General features: G+C 38.0%; 2 protein-coding genes across 2 annotated transcripts in view; both read right to left on the bottom strand.

The window, feature by feature from the left end:
- Nucleotides 1-2369: 2369 nt before the first annotated feature.
- On the bottom strand, nucleotides 2370-9350 carry arl6 (ADP-ribosylation factor-like 6). The gene is made up of 8 exons (XM_050051556.1): nucleotides 9173-9350; nucleotides 7511-7664; nucleotides 7184-7245; nucleotides 6898-6966; nucleotides 6716-6810; nucleotides 6293-6422; nucleotides 6133-6188; nucleotides 2370-4818 (listed from the first exon to the last, which is right to left on the bottom strand). The coding sequence occupies exons 2-8, from the start codon at nucleotides 7628-7630 to the stop codon at nucleotides 4793-4795; spliced, it is 558 nt and encodes a 185-aa protein (XP_049907513.1). The 5' UTR covers nucleotides 7631-7664; nucleotides 9173-9350; the 3' UTR covers nucleotides 2370-4792.
- A 1230-nt stretch (nucleotides 9351-10580) lies between these two features.
- epha6 (eph receptor A6) overlaps nucleotides 10581-17987 on the bottom strand; it is a 79383-nt gene continuing 71976 nt past the window's right edge. The window contains exons 13-20 of the mRNA XM_050043637.1: nucleotides 17256-17381; nucleotides 15358-15543; nucleotides 15175-15236; nucleotides 14859-15068; nucleotides 14598-14747; nucleotides 13148-13341; nucleotides 11566-11715; nucleotides 10581-11269 (exon numbers count right to left, since the gene is read on the bottom strand). Coding sequence (XP_049899594.1) covers nucleotides 11155-11269; nucleotides 11566-11715; nucleotides 13148-13341; nucleotides 14598-14747; nucleotides 14859-15068; nucleotides 15175-15236; nucleotides 15358-15543; nucleotides 17256-17381 — 1193 coding nt within the window. The 3' untranslated portion in view covers nucleotides 10581-11154. The remainder of the gene's footprint in view (nucleotides 11270-11565; nucleotides 11716-13147; nucleotides 13342-14597; nucleotides 14748-14858; nucleotides 15069-15174; nucleotides 15237-15357; nucleotides 15544-17255; nucleotides 17382-17987) is intronic.

The raw sequence follows: 17987 nt of genomic DNA, 5'->3' as shown, positions 1-17987 counted from the left end.
TGTACCATTTGATGGAACTGCAGCACATTGTGTGATATGAATCGTATGGTCATTATTTGGTTTTTATTGAAGAAGCAGAAATTATTATTGTAATTATTATCTGGCCTCTTTAAAGGCATTTTTGGGGTGCTTGGCATGCTCGAAAACACATGAAACTTTGCACACTTGACAGAAGTGCTGAAAATAATAGATATCTGATATGGGGCCTGAGCATGGGCGTGGCAAATTTGCTTAAAGTAACAGCCCCCACCTGTAAATTTCATGTAGATGTTTGATATTTGGAAGGTAAATGTAACATCTGCAGACACACAAATAAGCCTCAAGGAGACATACCATAAACCCAACAGGAAGTCAGCCATTTTGAATTTATTGTGCAATTTTAGGGCCTTTTTCCACCATTTAAAAGCACTTGAGTGTTCAACAGGAAGTACGCTTTAATGATGATGATGATGGTGAAAAGATGTCACCGACTATTTGATTTTGTTGATTGAACTGTTACATTTAGACCATATTTCCCCAGGATTTGCAATACTGACTTAAATTTGGATGTGATTTCTTAGTGGACAAGGATCCAAAATGATGACAGACTAATATTTGCAGACTCTAGAGAATGAAAAATTTCACTATTGCAAATTGTGAAATATGGTCTAAATGTGAACGTTCTATGACATCTTCAAACAGTCAGTGAAAAACTTTCACCTACCTATTCTGAACGTCTTTTCACCAGTGACTATAGTCGTTTTTTAAACGTCTTTTAAACTGAAAAGTGTTTGCTGAGTTGTGTGACAATCATCATTTAATTTATATGAAATTTTCAGTGTGGTCTTGACTTGACTCTCAGCAACAAAATGCATGTTGGGTGCATGTTTTCTAGTGCTTCCTAGTTGATACTGGAAGTGATACAAAATGTATAATACATCATCTCCACTGTCTTGTGAGAGAAGGTGACAGGGCCTTGTTCATCGCTGCCTGCAGCTTTAATTTCTGTCTATATTTATATTTTGACAACACAGTGATAGTTCATTTTTCTGGATATGTCAGCCATTTCCTTAAGCAAGTCATTTTTTGGAACACCAGTTTTAATTACTTTGTTTTTACCATCCCTGCCCTGATGAAGATTCTGTGAGGTGGATACTGATCAGCATTTTAACCGATATACTCCACTAAATGAAAGTTTGTAATCAGAGGAATACCATAGTTACGATGGGCCCCAGTGCATGCTATTATGACAGGCCCTTATGCGCCCTGTTACTAGTTATGAAGCACACACACAGAGTTTTAGGGCACATTTGTATTTTACCAGCAGTGGGTCTTACTGCCGCTTTTATGTTACATCCACTTGCAGATGTGTCAGTCTTGAGAGATTTTGCACCTAAACTAGCTACTGTAAATCATATTGTCTCGTTACATTGATATTGGAAAACATCAACAAATTACTCAGCGTTCATCACTACATATAAAATAGGAAATTATTAGTTAAACTTAATAGTTTTTTTTATAATTACATTATAGTTGTTAATAGTTTATGTAGAATAAGCTTGTCATTTTGTTATAGATTGATACTATCTTACGAAAACAGAAAACCATGATGGAGAGTTCTTCTTTGAACACGATGCTACACACAATGCAACTGCATTGCCTGCACTGTCTATATTTAAGCCCCTGTTTGTAATAACTTCTCTTCGCTCAGCCTGAGAGCACTTGAGGACCATTTTCCTCTCCGTTATAATAATGTGTTCATTTAGGAATACTATGACAAAACTACTTGACTCTGCTTGAAAGGCTTAACAGTGTTCTTCAGTGCTTTCCTGTTTAAATTAACCAAACATACAGTAACAAACACAGACAATGAGAATAGTTGAGCAACTGAAGCATTAACTTGAACTGGATTTTGTTTGACATCTGACAAGCGATTCTGTGTGATACTGATGCCAAAATCCAAATTAACCGGCAGACAGCTGGAAAGGTTTCTAACTGCATGTTTGACAGATGGCTGCCACATGACCTTGACACTTTCTCAAGCCAAACACTGAAGCTAAAGCGTGTTTACAGCTTGATGATACTAACTACACACACATGTTCCTTAATGATGTCAACATATAGATCCACAAATTTACACAATTTACAAAAATGAACAGGTGTGCTACATATAATAACAGAAACCCTCATAAGTTCTATAAATGAATGTTTATGTTTAATCAAATAAATTCTTCAGTGCTCAAGGACTGGAGGTTTAATGAGCAGCTGTTGCTGGCAGCCCTCAAGATGTCTGAGAGAGAGAGAGAACTAGAGTGTGTGAGAGCCACACAGAGGAAGAGAGAGGAGATAACACCACAGTGACATTACTTCCAAAATCAGGAAACAATACTCATTTTCCACAGTATTTATTCTTTGAAAAGTAACACATACAATGTAATAAACAGAACACACATATTTGATAGTAACAATCTATAAAGTCTCTGATACTAAAGTGAACTTGTGCTCACAGAGTCTGTTTTGAAATAAATGTCTGGAGGACTTGACACACCTCTCCTTGTTTTCAAAATATGAAGTGTCTGAAGGACATGAAGCTCATCCCAGTAAATCATCACTGACATGTTTGTAGAGTTAGACATAGACAATATATTACAAAATCAATGTTGTGTCCTTAAAGCAACTATGAGCGGGAGGATTTGAATATTTTGGACTTGGGCGTCACCCAGTGGACGTCCGAACTGGGACACTGATGTAACTGGGCTGAACATGACACACAGACTAATTTTCACTGGAAATGTCTTCTTGAAAATGTTAGACAGTAAAATGATTCAGAACTTTCAGAAGCAGAATTTTTAGCTCATGTTTCTTGTCTGTGGTTGGTAAATCTGTTGAAATGAATTCACTTTATCTGATTCACAACTAAAAGATGTAAATACATAAAATCTAACAGGAATAGTTTTGTCCTATCCATCTCATACACTCTGGTAATATATTCTACAGTTAATATTTTAAACTTAAGTGAACAAGACCCTTTAAAATAAGACATAACTGTCTTAATGTCAGTCAAACATCCTAGATTTGCTGCGTGGTGCAGCCCTAAATGTGACCAGGACTGTAAGGACACCCATAAGTGATTTTATCCTGATATTTTCTGTCTATATTCGGTTTCATGTCAAGTGTTATTGGAGGAAAATATTTTTGAATTGTTGCAAGGCCTTTTTGGGGTATCTTAGAACTAAAAAGCAGGTTTAAATGAGACATTTGTGAGCACGAAACCACAGATTATATAAAATAAAACACTATTATCTTAAATATCTTATCATACATTTTTGTCAGTTGTTCCCTTTTGCCTTGAACTTACTCAAAAACAGTGAAACGCCCCACACAGCTCGGTTGCAGCAATGCACCAAAACTAAAAAGCAACCACAAACTCTGATCTGTGCAGAAATTGTTTTTAATGCAAGCTCTCAGTCCGAGACTGGAGAAGAGGATCAAAGGCTTGCATTAAAAACTGCGTGCAGTCTGAGCAGACGACTCTTCCTCTCAGTTGTCTGCCTTTGAATCACCGGAGTACCATGAGTACATTGTACGACGCATTTTGTTTGATTACTTTTTTCTTTTTTGAGCAATGAAATAAGGCAAGGATATAAACACTGGTTGAAAAACAGCTTTGTAAAGACGAGTTTTGACTTTGAACCAAGCTAATTACCTCGACATTCACTTTATGACAAATTGTTTTATCACCTGTTACAGCTAAGTTAACTAGACATGTACACTTAGCTACAAGTACAACAAAATATACAGGGTCCCTTAAAACATTTAATTCAAAATGTATGTTTAAAGCTACTCAAAAAAGAGCAGCATTAATCAAACATGAGCAGAGCTGCATGAAGTTTTAGCTGCAGTATAGATATAGTAGTTCTTATTTTTAATGTGACAGTGAGATGGCCCTATATGCAAGTCTGAGAAAGGCGATGTGCTCTCAAACGCATGACACAAATACCAGAAAACTTGCTTCTGCTGAAAAAGTCAATTATAGTTAACTGAACTGTTGTGATGGTTAAACGCAAATAATAATATGTTTCCACAGAAGCCCTGAGAGACATAAGAAAAAATAAAAAATGGAGCATTTGGCATATTTCAGAGGTGGAAACAAATTCTACAGTGCCTTCCTTACAAGTCGTCTTGTATGTATTAGCCCATTACATGTAATAGTATTGGTATGAAAATGATAAATGTCAGCCAGTGGACAAACAGTGGACCTTGAGTTTGCATCACTGGTGATATCATGTGATGCCAGTGTGAAAAAAACAGCTGTGAAACGTGTCTGCAGGGAAGCTGGCACATAGTTGAGGGCTAAAACATATAAAATAACACACCCAACAATATGTCCTCTCTATAAGACATCCCGGGTATTCATGCTCCCTAAAATGAAGACAGCACCAACTAACATAATGTCACAGATCATGATCCCTGTGAGCCTGCACGGCAAAGCTGTTTATCACTTTGACCTCATAACGCTTGCATGGAAAATTAAGAATATGTCCAAAATAAATGTATTTAAGTTGCCAATTTGTATGGTTCCCTTTGACTCTGCACTGTTAGTGGATGCATCTTTACGGCTGTGTTATTACTGGTACCAGGGAATCAAGTCGTGAACTCATTTGTTGCATGAAACCACACACATCTGAGAATCAACGAAATACCCCATTGAAAACATTTCTTTTCCGTGGTACCTCTGAAAACTGGGTCAACTGGTCTTTCAGAAAAGACTTCCTGGTATGCTGCTACTTCCGGTGTGTCCGTCCTCACGCCCTCACGTTCTCATTGTTTTGATTTGATCTGGAAAAACATGAGAAATGCAGTTAAGCAGCAAAATATTAGGCAAGTTATGAAAAAATCTAAGATAAATCTGTGTTATTTATTGGGGATGCAGATATTGGATTTTTTGCCGATATCCAATATGCCAGTATGTAACAGCTTATTTGGCCATAACAGATACTGAAATGGATATGTCCATTTTTCCCCACCTAATTTCAGTGATCATCAAGTCTCTTGAATCAGTGGATGTAGTAAGGAGTACTGGAGGTGATGAGTTTTAGACATACTGTGCTAGGGCTGTGACGGTATGAATTTCATACCATGAAGCTCAAAATAAAGAAAGAAAAAGGGGTGGTGACGATGATGACCTCATCATCGGGGTACCTTCACGTACCGCTATCGTATGGTTATCGTCACACAACCTTGACATTGACTCAGCTACTTTAGGACAACAGTCACAATAACACAGTAAGCATGGTAAGGAAAAAGTAGGGGAATTATTTTTTCATACAATCTTTTACAGCAGCAACACAATAAATAACACGCCACATATAAAGCAGCCAGTACTCACTGCATAATTTGATCTATGGAAGGATTTGAATGAGAGCATTAAAAATAATACAAAGAAAAGCAAATGATGTTGATGTGGTGGAACATTAACACAAAGTTATGTGCAGCGTATCTTTCAGTCGTACATGGACATGCATTAAAACAAACGTGATCCATTCTGATGTGGAGAAAAACATTTTTAAATTCTACAGATTTGTAGGATTACGAGCGAAATTGTTGGTGCTTAAAATGAGGGCGAAAAATGGAAATACAAATTTGTTCTGGAAAATTTCAAAATTATTAAAACCTAAATGACACCGTCCAACAATAAACTAATTCAGCCAATTGTTGAGAGTTTCAAGAAATATAAAAACACATAAAATGCAACGTAGGTTTTGAAAATGACCACTAAGATCCTTGCTGCTTATTAACTGTGGTTGTGTCTGCATTAGGTGGCTAATATTGAATTTAAAGTTATACAACTAATATAAATCCGTAACACAGTGAAACAACTTTAACATTTTTGGTTTTCTACAAATGACCCGTAATAAAATGTTGTGTTCCTTGCCATCATTATGTCCAAGTAAAATTTAGATGCTAGTTTAGCAAAGATGACAAATGTCAGACAAAATGTGGCAGATACTTTGTTCCTGTTATTTTGCTCCTGTACACACAAACTCAACATTTCTTACACAGATTTTTTTAATTGACTGCATACAATGTAGGTAAAAGCTGATCTGATATACATGTATTCTACATATAACAGTGAATAAAATCTCATCATACCTTGTAACCAGTCGACTCCCTCCTGTAAACCTTCTCCTTTCAGAGCATCGGTGGCACTGAAACAAATCAACACATTGTGTTAAAAAAAGCAACAAACCTTTAGGTCCTTTTTTAAACATCCTGGCAATTAGCGGAAATTAGTGTACATGTGTGTTCATACCAGATGTGCCAGGGTTTGTCTTTGATGTTCTCCAAACACAGCAGCTGTGAGACCTTGACAGAAGACAGAGCATCCCTGACATCCATCTTGTTAGCAAAGAACAGGATGGGGATCCTCCTGTGTTTAATATCTGTAGTGAGAGTGAGAGGGATGACGTCAGAAAGTTAGTGTGATAAATCTGTAATGTCATTTGGTTCTACTAATGTGGAACCATATTGTGAAAAGCTTGAGAAAAAAGAAGACAGATGTGCTATTGGCAAAACCTTAAGTGTGCTCATTTTTCAACAGCAAAAACAGCCCTCATTGCTTAATGCACAGTTTAGACTGAAAATAGCCCAAGAAAGAGACAGAACAGCACAACGATTTACTGGGCTGGGATTTAAATCCAAGTTAAAGAATCATGATAAATGTACACAAGCGTACCAGGATGGTTTAGTAATGTGTCCAGTTCTTCTTTGGCTACTACCATCCTCAGTTTGTCAGCACTGTCAATGACAAATATGATAGCCTGCCCTTCCCTGAGAAAAACAAAGAGATCACAGGAATTATTATGTAAAACAAACAGAAAAAAGCATTGGTGTTTTTTGTAGCACTGGTTCACTCACTTGTAGTAGTGTTCCCAAAGGTTTCTGTATCTGCCTTGACCAGACATGTCAAACACTGTGAAGGACAGACTACAAGAAGAGAGGAGAAGAGAAGACAGAAAACTTTGATGCACTTATTGCAATTGTAGATTAGGGTTGTCAAAAACAGCATAATATATCCGAATAGCTCCAAAATTATTTGAATTTACTTGAAACAGAAATATGCAACTGTTAGAGGATGACACAACATCTTAGACTACTATTTTTTAAACAACAGACAACAAGCTGTTGTTTCATGATGAGCTACCTGGATGTCTTGAACTTCTCTATGCTGAAGCCAATGGTTGGGACGATGTCTTGTGCCTGGGCCTGAAAGATAAATGCAGCATATTGTAAATAAAAACCTAAACAAGTGACAAGTAGACAGCCATAGTAAAATGATGGCTATAGAAAAACAAAATCAGTAATATGGAATATGGGTGTGTAATCCCTTATTTGGTAGATACAAGTCTATCACATGTGTATCTGTGTGAATAAATAACATTTCTGACATTAGTTATGTAAGAATTTCACTTTGATGCTACCTTACTCCTAAATTTGCAACATCATTATAGAAAACACTGGGCAGACTTACATTAGTGGGCTTGAGCTGGTTGATGATGGTGGTTTTTCCACTGTTGTCCAGACCAAGACACAGCACATTCACCTCTTTCTTCAGACCCAGCCATCCTGCCAACTTGTCAAACAGCCCCATTGGCTAGCCAGCAACCATCAGCAGCCTGTCTGATCTACAAGAATAAGACAACAAATACTCCAGTGGTTAGATGATAACAGCATCTCTCGCACAAATTGCAGCTCAGTTGTCTGAAAGGTTTAGACACCAAAGGCATAGTTGCACTTAAACACCGACATTTATTCAGATTTCTTGCTCTGGATAAAAGATGTCATGTGTGACCCTCCACCAGACCGCTGGTGGAAGTAGTCCACAGCTTTTAGTGTCAATATTTTAGCTGTCTTTGGAATACTATGTCTTTATCCTCTGTGGATATCTGCTTAGCGTCACAATATAATATCACTGTTTCAAAGTAATAGTTCTGTCTTACTTTCTTACTCTGTCTTACTTGTGTCCTCTCACCTTTCTTATTCAAAATGGTGGCAGCGCCACAACTTCATATTTCCTTAGCATCCCCCCTTCCCTCCTCTCTTTCCCATTTCCCTTTTTCCAACATATAACTTACAGGCATGAGTTAAATGAACGTTAACAACCCCTACAAAACCCATCATTTGTCAAGACAATAGATCACTTTAAATATACCTTTTGAAAACTTACAAACTTGTGTTCAATATCCAAAACTTGTCATGACAAGTGTAGTTAAAGAGAAGAAATAAGTTAACTCAATGGAGCTGTCTTTTCTTTACAATTTATGTGTGATATACAGCTGATATTAATGCAGCAGAATCAGAAGTTTTATTGCCAGGTAGGTGTTGTCTGCATACCATAAACATATTAAGTGGAAATCAAAATAAAGGCAAGGATCTAAAAAAGTAAAAAACATAGAGTAGAAAAATGTCATTGTTTTTGAATGAGAGCTGGACTGTTTTGTGCAGGATGAGCACAAGTACTGATCAGGGGATCTGCAAAAAATACACATTATTCAGTATTATTTCTGCTGCTTTGAGGCAAACTTGGAGTGCAATCATCAATAAATGGACTTTTACACCCTACTCAATGCGTAGCGTTTAACTGATTTATGTTTTCCAGGACCATTTAGCATAGTGAATTAGCACATCCACCCTCTCCTGGTAAGGCATATAAACTTAATTAATGTCAACGCTGAGAGAAGACACTCGTGTTTATTAGCTACAGAGCTATGTCTCATTGCAGCTATAAACACGACGACTTTTATTCGGTAAGCGTTAGCTTAAGCTAACGTGCTTAGTGGGCTCTAACCAGGTTCTAACGTAATTAACATTCGCTAACAGCTATTTAGTTAATCTCTTGTTGTCACTGGTGCTAGCTAGCCTTAGCTAACGTCTAGCCGCTAGGTTAATTACTTCAGCTTGCTGGGTCTAAATGGGCTGTATCTAACGTTAGACAACTCCTCTACAGCACATTATATCTATGTTTACAACATAGCTACATTAGTAAGACAGCATGAATAAAGCTGTTTGAAAGCTAACTTAGCTAGCGTAACGTTATAGCTTCACAGTTAAAGCTAATTTTAGCTAGTGACGATATCGCTAACGTTAGCTTATGTTGTTCTCGCCCAAACTGTTTTATAGAGCTGGATTTTACCTGTAGTATTGTCGTAGGGTCTTGCCTCCAGGATGCACTAATGCTCCCTTAAACTAGCTCATTAAATAACCAGGGTCAAGGCAGTGTTTCATTCATTTCTCCTCTACTCTCTCATGCTCTCTAGCCAACAGAGGAAACACCGAGATATTTACACTGTGTTGCTGGGAGACCAGTGTGCTGACTCAAGGCTGCCCTCTGCAGGACAAACAAGGCTGCCTTCTTCCTGCTACTGCAGCCCTGCAAAAGAAATGTGACTGTAATGATTTTCAGTTTTTCTCATTTGCTTTAACACATTTGTCTCATCAGATTGCAGGCTGAATTTTGCCCGCAACTGCATGTTGAGGATCATTGCAGCACACCTTAAGAGAATGGTCAAGCAGAGAGTTTATGTTGAGTGTAATGCAACTTTACCTTTTTCAAAAATTAAGCTTTTTATTTACCTGTTTTCTCAGTTTTTTCTTTTTCCTGTTTGAGTTGTATCCCTGCAACTGCATTTGTAAGTTACTTTATGCAATTTTTATGGATAATTATGGAAAAATACAGTGTTGGGGAGTTGTTAACTACATGTAGTTCAATTATGGGTTTAATTACATTTTAATTACTACATTCAAATGTCAGTAGCTTGTTTATTTGTTAACTTTGGGTCAAGTAGTTTATGAAGTTATTTACGGACTACCTATTTATTATATTTTCATGCCGTTTTTTGCCCTACATAGTGACACAACACCACAGCTAATTGGCCATAGTTGTCATTAAATGACAGTCACCAGCTGTTTGACTAAAATCACCTCTGGTTTGCAACCAAGATGTCTGCAATTGCAAAGTTTAACTTATTTTCATTGTGAAGTAGCTTGTAGCTTAATAAATGAAAGATTTAATGTATTTTCCTCAACACTGGTAAAATCTAGAAAATAAGATGAAAAACATACGCCTCAGTAATAAAAGCTTTATTGTGAACAAAAAGTGTGTGCTACATATTTTGCCCTTGTCTTTGTCTCTTTCAGTGTGTATACCTTGAATCTTGAACCTACCATAAGGACCTGTTTGACAAACTCACCTGACGATTCTTCATGTCCAGAAAACGTGTCAGTCTCTCGAGTGACAATTAAGAGGACACTGTTATTGTGCATGTGTGTTTGAGATGAGAGAACATGCATCCATGGATACCTGCCTGTGTGTGTGTGTGTGTGTGTGTGTGTGTGTGTTAATGAGCATGAGTAATTAACGGCGCGCTTTGATGTTCAGGCCCTGGGTGGTTAAAGTCTGAGAGAAAACGAAGTATTAAAATAGGGTTGTTTATTAAGGAACAAACATACTGAATAAAACATACAACTTTCACAAGACTTTTTGTACAAGACATACTGCATTATCATGAGGATAGAACGTACATTTCTATAAAATCTTTTGACATTCAGCGGTCTTCAGTTCAAAAAACATGATTGTATTTACTTTTCTGTCGATCTTTATCTCTGGTGAATTTGTTTTATTAACCAGCAGGAAAGGTTGTTATTAAAATCACATACTGTACCATTCGTTACCATACCTCCTATCCTCTCCGCATCTTCTCTGGTCATGAGGTAACTGACTTGAGACCATTCAAAGTCAATAGAAACCATTGGATTGTCACTTGGAAAGAGAAGAGGTATCGGTGAACACTTGAAAAGACACTAGAGAAAAGAAGTCCTAAATTCAAGTGAATGCTAGTAGTTGCTGAGATAATAAAGAGACCGCATTTGGCCAACGCTGACAGAGGTTGGTTGTTGTGGAGGCTGTATTGATAATGATCCATAAGATGATGAGTGTGTGTGTGTGTTAACTAGACCACGTGTGTCTAGCAGCGGACCGCTCTCGCATGAGCAGCGTGTGGTACCTGCTACACCTAACAGTCTGGTGTTTGTGCAATTAGTTGGATGACGATGCCAAGGAAGTCTGGTTTGTTTCCGGCTCAGTGTGTACACACAGTCTGTCTCAGCTCCGTGGTCTCACACTTGAAAGCCACTCTGTTGGATGTGGTGGAGCTGCAGGCGAAGGGACTGTATGCTGCTTATGATTCTCCTCTGGTGGCCAATCAAACAGATCCCGATACGCCTGATGTCGCTGAAGGGGAGAAGAGGAGTTACAGTTTTAAAGTTATAGTTTGAGAAGAACTGTAGACCTACTTATAAATCATGACAAGCATGCAGTAAAGCTGTGAATGTCACATAAAAAAATACTTCCCTGTAATACTGTAATACTTGCAGTAGTAGTAATATAGTCACAGATCATTTCTTGCCAGAACTTAATAGTTAAATCAGTTTCATTACAGTTTCACTACTTTTTCTGTTCCTTCGATGCTACTTTGTTCCCTTTTAGTGTCTGATACTGTAGCTGCACTCTGTATAATCTTCACTCACTCTATGCTCATGGTTGAAATAGAATCCAGTGTTGTGTATCCTGCTGCAAGGAAGTTGTTCTTATACTGGCTCATTTTGATGGAGTCGAGCCAGTCGCCGATAGAGATGAAAAGAGGGTAGTCTGGCATGTCCTCTGGGGAGTCAGGGAAACTGAGATGACAAACAGAAAGTTAAAGAATACATGGAGAAAAGTTAGCAGATTGTTTAAGGATGACAATCGGTATAGATGCTATGTTACTGCTAATCGTCTTTCAGTGCATAAACCTGCCTTAGAAAAATGGTTTTAGTTCACTGTATGAGGTCTGGTATGCAATTTAACTTGCAGACACTTGCAGGAATTAGCGGCCAATATTACAGCTTTACTGATTTTTCTCCTCCAAAGCTACATTATTATTGAGCTGGGGTAGTTTTAACATCTCTACCTGTTGTTGTGGTGTTGTGTCCAACGCTTAGGATTTACCTGCTTTTAAAAGACATACTTCAGCTACAAAATCAGTTTCTCACCCATTGTTATGTTGAATTCATGAAGAAAACTTTGGCTTGGTCATGCCTCTGCTGAACTGAGAATCCAACAAAGGAGAAAACTCTTGGTGAGTGGGAGTCAAACGGAGCCATGATTAACAACTATAAATCTATATCAAAATATCCCTCTACTCATATATTCACAATCAAATTCAAACCTTTTCTTCCACCTCTCTAATTTCTGTGAAGGCTCTTTGGGAGGAGGATTTGGGGCGAGAAGATCTCTGAGTAGCTCGAATGTGTACATACCTCACCTGTTTGCACCAGACATGGGTTGATTCAATGTCAAACTGTTCATCACACTTGTTGGACCAAAGCGAGACTATTTAAAATGTATAAAAATTTGGCCCTTCTTGTGAAAAATTTCATCACACACCTGCAACGTATGCACATATGTTTTGGTCATGTGCGTCGCTGCATAACTACTGGGCTGCGATTTTCAAATGGGACACTTATCAAGCCTGATGCCATTACAGCCCTATGCTCGGAGAGATCTTGCAGCTGTTGTAAGATTCTTGGCTAGACGTCTACGTCTGAAGTACTGAGCATGCGACTGGATAAATGAGACTTGGATTATACTGTGTGAAAGTTTGTAAACTAAACTTCGATATAGTTTTGCTGATGTTAAACACAGGCTCCTTCACCATTAAGAACTTTCTTCATTTTTGGATTCTTCATTCACCATGGAGCTCTCAAATTCAAGGTAACACAGGGTGAGTCACTGATATGCAAATTATCATTTTGTGGGCAAAGTATTTCTTTAAGGCACGAGAGATCCAAATATACACACTCTTTTTCAAGCCAAACTGAATAAATATTCAGTGTGTGGTTTCCCCACAGTATCTGCAAGTTTTTAAGTCCGTTCAAGATGATCATTATTCCCTCCTGACACTGAAAGGAATGGCTGCCTGGAGGGTAGAAAAGCAATAAACCTATACAGTGCACTATGCTTTAAATAGTGTTGTTAAGTCTAAACAACTTAAAGTAAATGGGCCAAAATCATGCAAAACCACCAGTGAACAACACCTTTCACAAAGTGTCTGTATCCACTGATACTTACCTCTGCACATCATTCACCAGAGTGAGCAGACTACTGGGATTAATTATGAGTTTGTCCAGGAAAGAGAGCACATTGTTGAAGCGTGGGCGCTGGTTGGACTCCTTCTGCCAGCAGTGCAGCATTAGCTGGTGCAGTGTCACAGGGCAGCCCATGGGTGCTGGCAGACGGTAGCCTTCCTCAATTGATAAAATGACCTGAGATGAACATCAGTAAGTTGAATACAAATGCAAAATGATATTTGTGTTGATTATGTTTAAAGCCCAGTTCAGACCAAAGATTTATGACGAGATAAACTGATACTTGCAGCTACTTTTCTTGGCACCAGTCTGCAACGTTCAGACCACCTGCCAGGTTACACTGATATAACTAGAGGAGACAGTGTATCGTCTCCATAGCAACAACTCAATGTACTTCCTTTCTCACTCACAGCTTTTACATTCATTTTGTAGCTGAATATAATTTGTAGCTTCTTAAAATATGAATGAGGATAGTGATAGTGAGATACTGGCTGCAGTTGCAGTTTTAGTAGTGATGAAATGGCAAAAACAAAACGACCTGAGCATCAGATGGACTCATAATACTAGGCCACAATGATTTAAATAACCAGCACTGATTAATCTGTCTATGAATATGTGGTAATACTTAACTTGAAGGTATCTACATAAGGATGACATGACACTGTCATAACTATGACATGACACTGTCATGAACCTGTCATGAACATTATGTACATGTCATAAACGTTTATGACTGCTGTCATTACGTGTCATTCGGTTTTTGTAATGACAAGTTGACATTGTTTGGGTTGTCTTGATTATGACAAATTGACATTAATTAAAGTGACATTACCAGAAGTTGTCTTTGTCATAACAAGTTGACATTAAATTTGTTTGGGATGTCCTTATAATGACAACTTGACATTAACCAGGATAATGTCATGAACATTATGTACAAGTCATAAACATGACATTACCAGAAGATGTCTTTGTCATAACAATAATAAACATTATGTCAACTTGTCATCAACACAAAAAGAGGTGCATTTCTTGTTAATGTCAAGTTGTTATGACAAAGACATCTTCTGGTAATGTCATGTTTATGACTTGTACATAATGTTCATGACAGGTTCATGACCGTGTCATGTCATAGTTATGACAGTGTCATGTCACTCTCATGTAGATACCTTCGAGTAAAGTGTTACTGAATATGTTTGTGTGATTGCTCAGCTGAGTGGCTATTGAAACAGATGACATGCAGTACTTTTTAAAACCAGCCACTGGCAACTTGACAAGCTGAGCCCCAGGTGACACCATCAGCAGCTTCAGTCGAGCTGAGAGCAGTCAGTTTATACTGCTCCAACTTTTTTCTGCAAACACTTTCATCTGGCCCAAATCTCTGATCTGCACTGGGCTTCAGTGATTATGGAGTTTTAATGTGATCAGCAGCTTACATCTTGATTGGACATCTCCCAGTAGGGCCTCTCACCATATGACATCACTTCCCACATAACAATGCCATAGCTCCACACATCACTAACTGTGGAAAATTTTCCATAAGCGATAGCCTCTGGTGCCGTCCACCGTATCGGTATCTTTCCTCCCTGGCACAAAACAATAACAGAATAAGCCTGTTAGGGAGATATTCATCATTTCTATCTGCAATAACTGTCAGATTGTAATATGCCTGCACTAACTGCTGGACCCACACTCACTGTAGCAGTGTAGGCTGCCTCAGTGTCGTCCTCAAGGACTCTGGACATGCCAAAATCAGACACCTTACACACCAAGTTTTCATCCACCAAGATGTTGCGAGCGGCAAGGTCTCTGTGAACATAACCCATGTCTGAAAGATAGGTCATGCCTACTGCGATGCCGCGCAGCATGCCGACCAGCTGGAGCACTGTGAACTGTCCGTCACGTGTCTGGAGATGTTGTGAGAAAGCGAGAGGAAGAAAGGACAAATATGATATATGGAGGACAACAGTCTCAGGAAACAGGTGTACATCTGTGAACATGTTTTCCTCTCACCCGGAGAAAAGAATCAAGCGCTCCATTTTCCATGTACTCAACGACTATCATTACTGGTCGGCCTGAGGAGAAGGTAAAAGACAGGATTTTAGTGATGAATAGAGAGATGAAACTAAAGTAAAGATTGCTGTGAAGTGATGCTGAAGAGACGAACACCACAGATACACAAATACGTGAGCTTACTTCTGGTGACCACTCCCTCCAGTCTGATGATGTTGGGGTTGTCAAACTGTCCCATGATTGAAGCCTCACGCAAAAAGTCTCGCCTCTGTTGCTCCATATAGCCCCCTTTAAGTGTCTTTATTGCTACAGCGATGTCCATCCGTCCAGGTATGCGCAACCGACCGCTACAGACTTCTCCGAATTCACCTGTCAAAACAACACAACACTTAAAAGGGTGTTGGCAGGAGAAGCACACACTCGCCAATGTATAGTTTGTTTTGTTCTGCTACTTTTGACGAGAACTTTCAAACTGAATAACAATGGGAAAGTGACATGGGTATACTCAAACACAGCCCTCAAAAATAGCACTAAAATATCAAAAAATATGTCAGCTAAGGATTTTTGAAAATAAAGATAAAATACAGGGCTTGAAGTACACCCTGCAAACTGAAGAAAATGGATCACACATTATCCAAATTGTGCTGACATGGTTGTGAGGCAGTTGCTTTGGCACTGTCCTCTTGTTTAGCAGCATTGTTAAGCTATTACTGAAAATGTGCCATGTTTCTTTACCCCTTTGAAACCTGGAGCAACATCACTTTTCTTGTGCTGCTTTCAGACACCTTTCGCAAGTATTCAAACCTTTGAAGATTGAGCAACTTGGTGTGATTTTGTTCAAAAACATGGGAAAAAAGGCAATGAGCAACTTGGTAAGAAATGTCCCACAAATTGCTAAATGAATAAGTAAAAAAAATAAAAAATAAAAATAAATAAATAAATGAAATAAAATGAAATAAAATTAAAAATACATTTAGAAAATTGTTTTAAAAAACTTGGGAAAAAGAAAAAAAGCAAGGGAAAAATATATTTATGAAATATTATTGCTATTATTATTATTATTATTACATTATAAAACTGTGTTACTAAATAATTATCATTTTTAGGCACTCTTTCCAAAATTTCTTTCTTCCCCCTTTTTTTATAGCTAATTTCCTTGTTTTTAAATTTTCTCCTTTTTTTTTGGTAATTTCTTCTTTTTGTTGCTCATTGCCTTCTTCCCATGTTTTTATATTAATTAAGCCAATTTGCTTAGGTTTCAAAAGGGTTAATATAGATATTAAACCTTCCAGTAACTAAGCAAATCAGCATAATGAATTGGAAATAATGCAAACCAAAGTTTTTTAGCATGGAGAGCTGGTGTAAGGACTTCGTGGACTTGCTAGAACATATTTTATACTTACTTATACTTATACTGAATCTCTGGTGTTACACTGATTATTGCAGTCACCATTTTTTTGTGGTAAACATGAGAAAAATGTGGATACACACACAATATACTGCAGCTGCCTTGCTGTTTTAACATCTCTAAATACTTCCTGCCTCCACCAGATGGAGCCCATGTTACAGAAACAAGACAAATAGGAGGCACCTTCATAATTACTCATGGGCTAAACAGCAGACACAATCTGTTCAATTTAATGAGCCATCGAACATTATTATTCATAGTCAGCAGCACTGGCTTTGCTTCCCTAAGGTACAATACTATAAATTACTTTAAAATCAGCTTGCTAAGAGTGGCTGTAAAGAATTTTAACTCCAACTTTATGAGGTTTAACATTTCTTATAAAATAAAAATGTTACTCAACATAAAATGTGACCATTTATCACAGGTGCTTGGAAACCATCAGTTGGACATTTTTACAATGTGCCTGAGTAATCCTATTTGGGGATTTAAGAAATAATACCCATATTGAGATAATGGCACACACTAAATAGCCTCTTCTATCTGGTGACCTGTCAGGTATTCTAAGATTTTCTTTCTTTTTCTGCAAAGAAATGACACCTGTGCTGTTGTCAATACAGGAAACAAATGTATAGTATGCAGTGTGAGTAAATGCTTGCGTGTGTGCCCATTTTACCTGCACCAATCACCCTCTCGATGCATATGTATGAGGGGTCTATCTCTTTGGTGAATTCCTCCACAGCCTGAGCAGGGTCTTCATATGTGTCTGGATCCACATAGGTCTTTATCCCGGAGAATGGGACTGGAAGTGAAAAGAAAAGTTACAAATACAGTATTTTACATATTGTATTGGAACATGACACTTTGACAACCCCCAGACAGTTGCATTGCAGATATACACTTGGGGCAAGATAAAAGCAAAAGGCTGAATACAGACACAGGATTATTATGACACTGATTCACATCTCAAACACACTGACGATCTGCAGAGCTTCCCATGGGGAACGCTTACAGGTTTCAGCCCAGAACAAAATGTTGGCATTTTACGTTTCTGCAAACCACTGATATGATATACCTGTATGTTTCGAATGCATCATATCAGCATTTCTAAAATGATGTAGTTCTGTTTACATGGATATAGGAGCTGAGTTTCCTATGAGGAGGAGGAGAGGATGGTGGATGGCGAGACACTTAGGTGAGATGGCTGCCAACAAACGGAAGGCAGCAGACCACTTTGGAGACCAACAAAAAACAAATGGTTATTTTTAATGACACATTGGGACATTTTTAACTGTGCTTGTTGCAACAAAATTGTGTACTTAAAGCTAAAATATGAAGTTTTCCCAACTCTAACTAAATTACGCTCTAATGAAAGTTCAGTCAGGACGACAATACTTTTATTTTTCAG

This window comes from Epinephelus moara, chromosome 1 (genome assembly GCF_006386435.1).
Source record: "Epinephelus moara isolate mb chromosome 1, YSFRI_EMoa_1.0, whole genome shotgun sequence".
In the NCBI taxonomy this organism is placed as follows: Eukaryota; Metazoa; Chordata; class Actinopteri; order Perciformes; family Serranidae; genus Epinephelus; species Epinephelus moara.
This window is presented reverse-complemented; position numbering and strand designations above follow the sequence as displayed.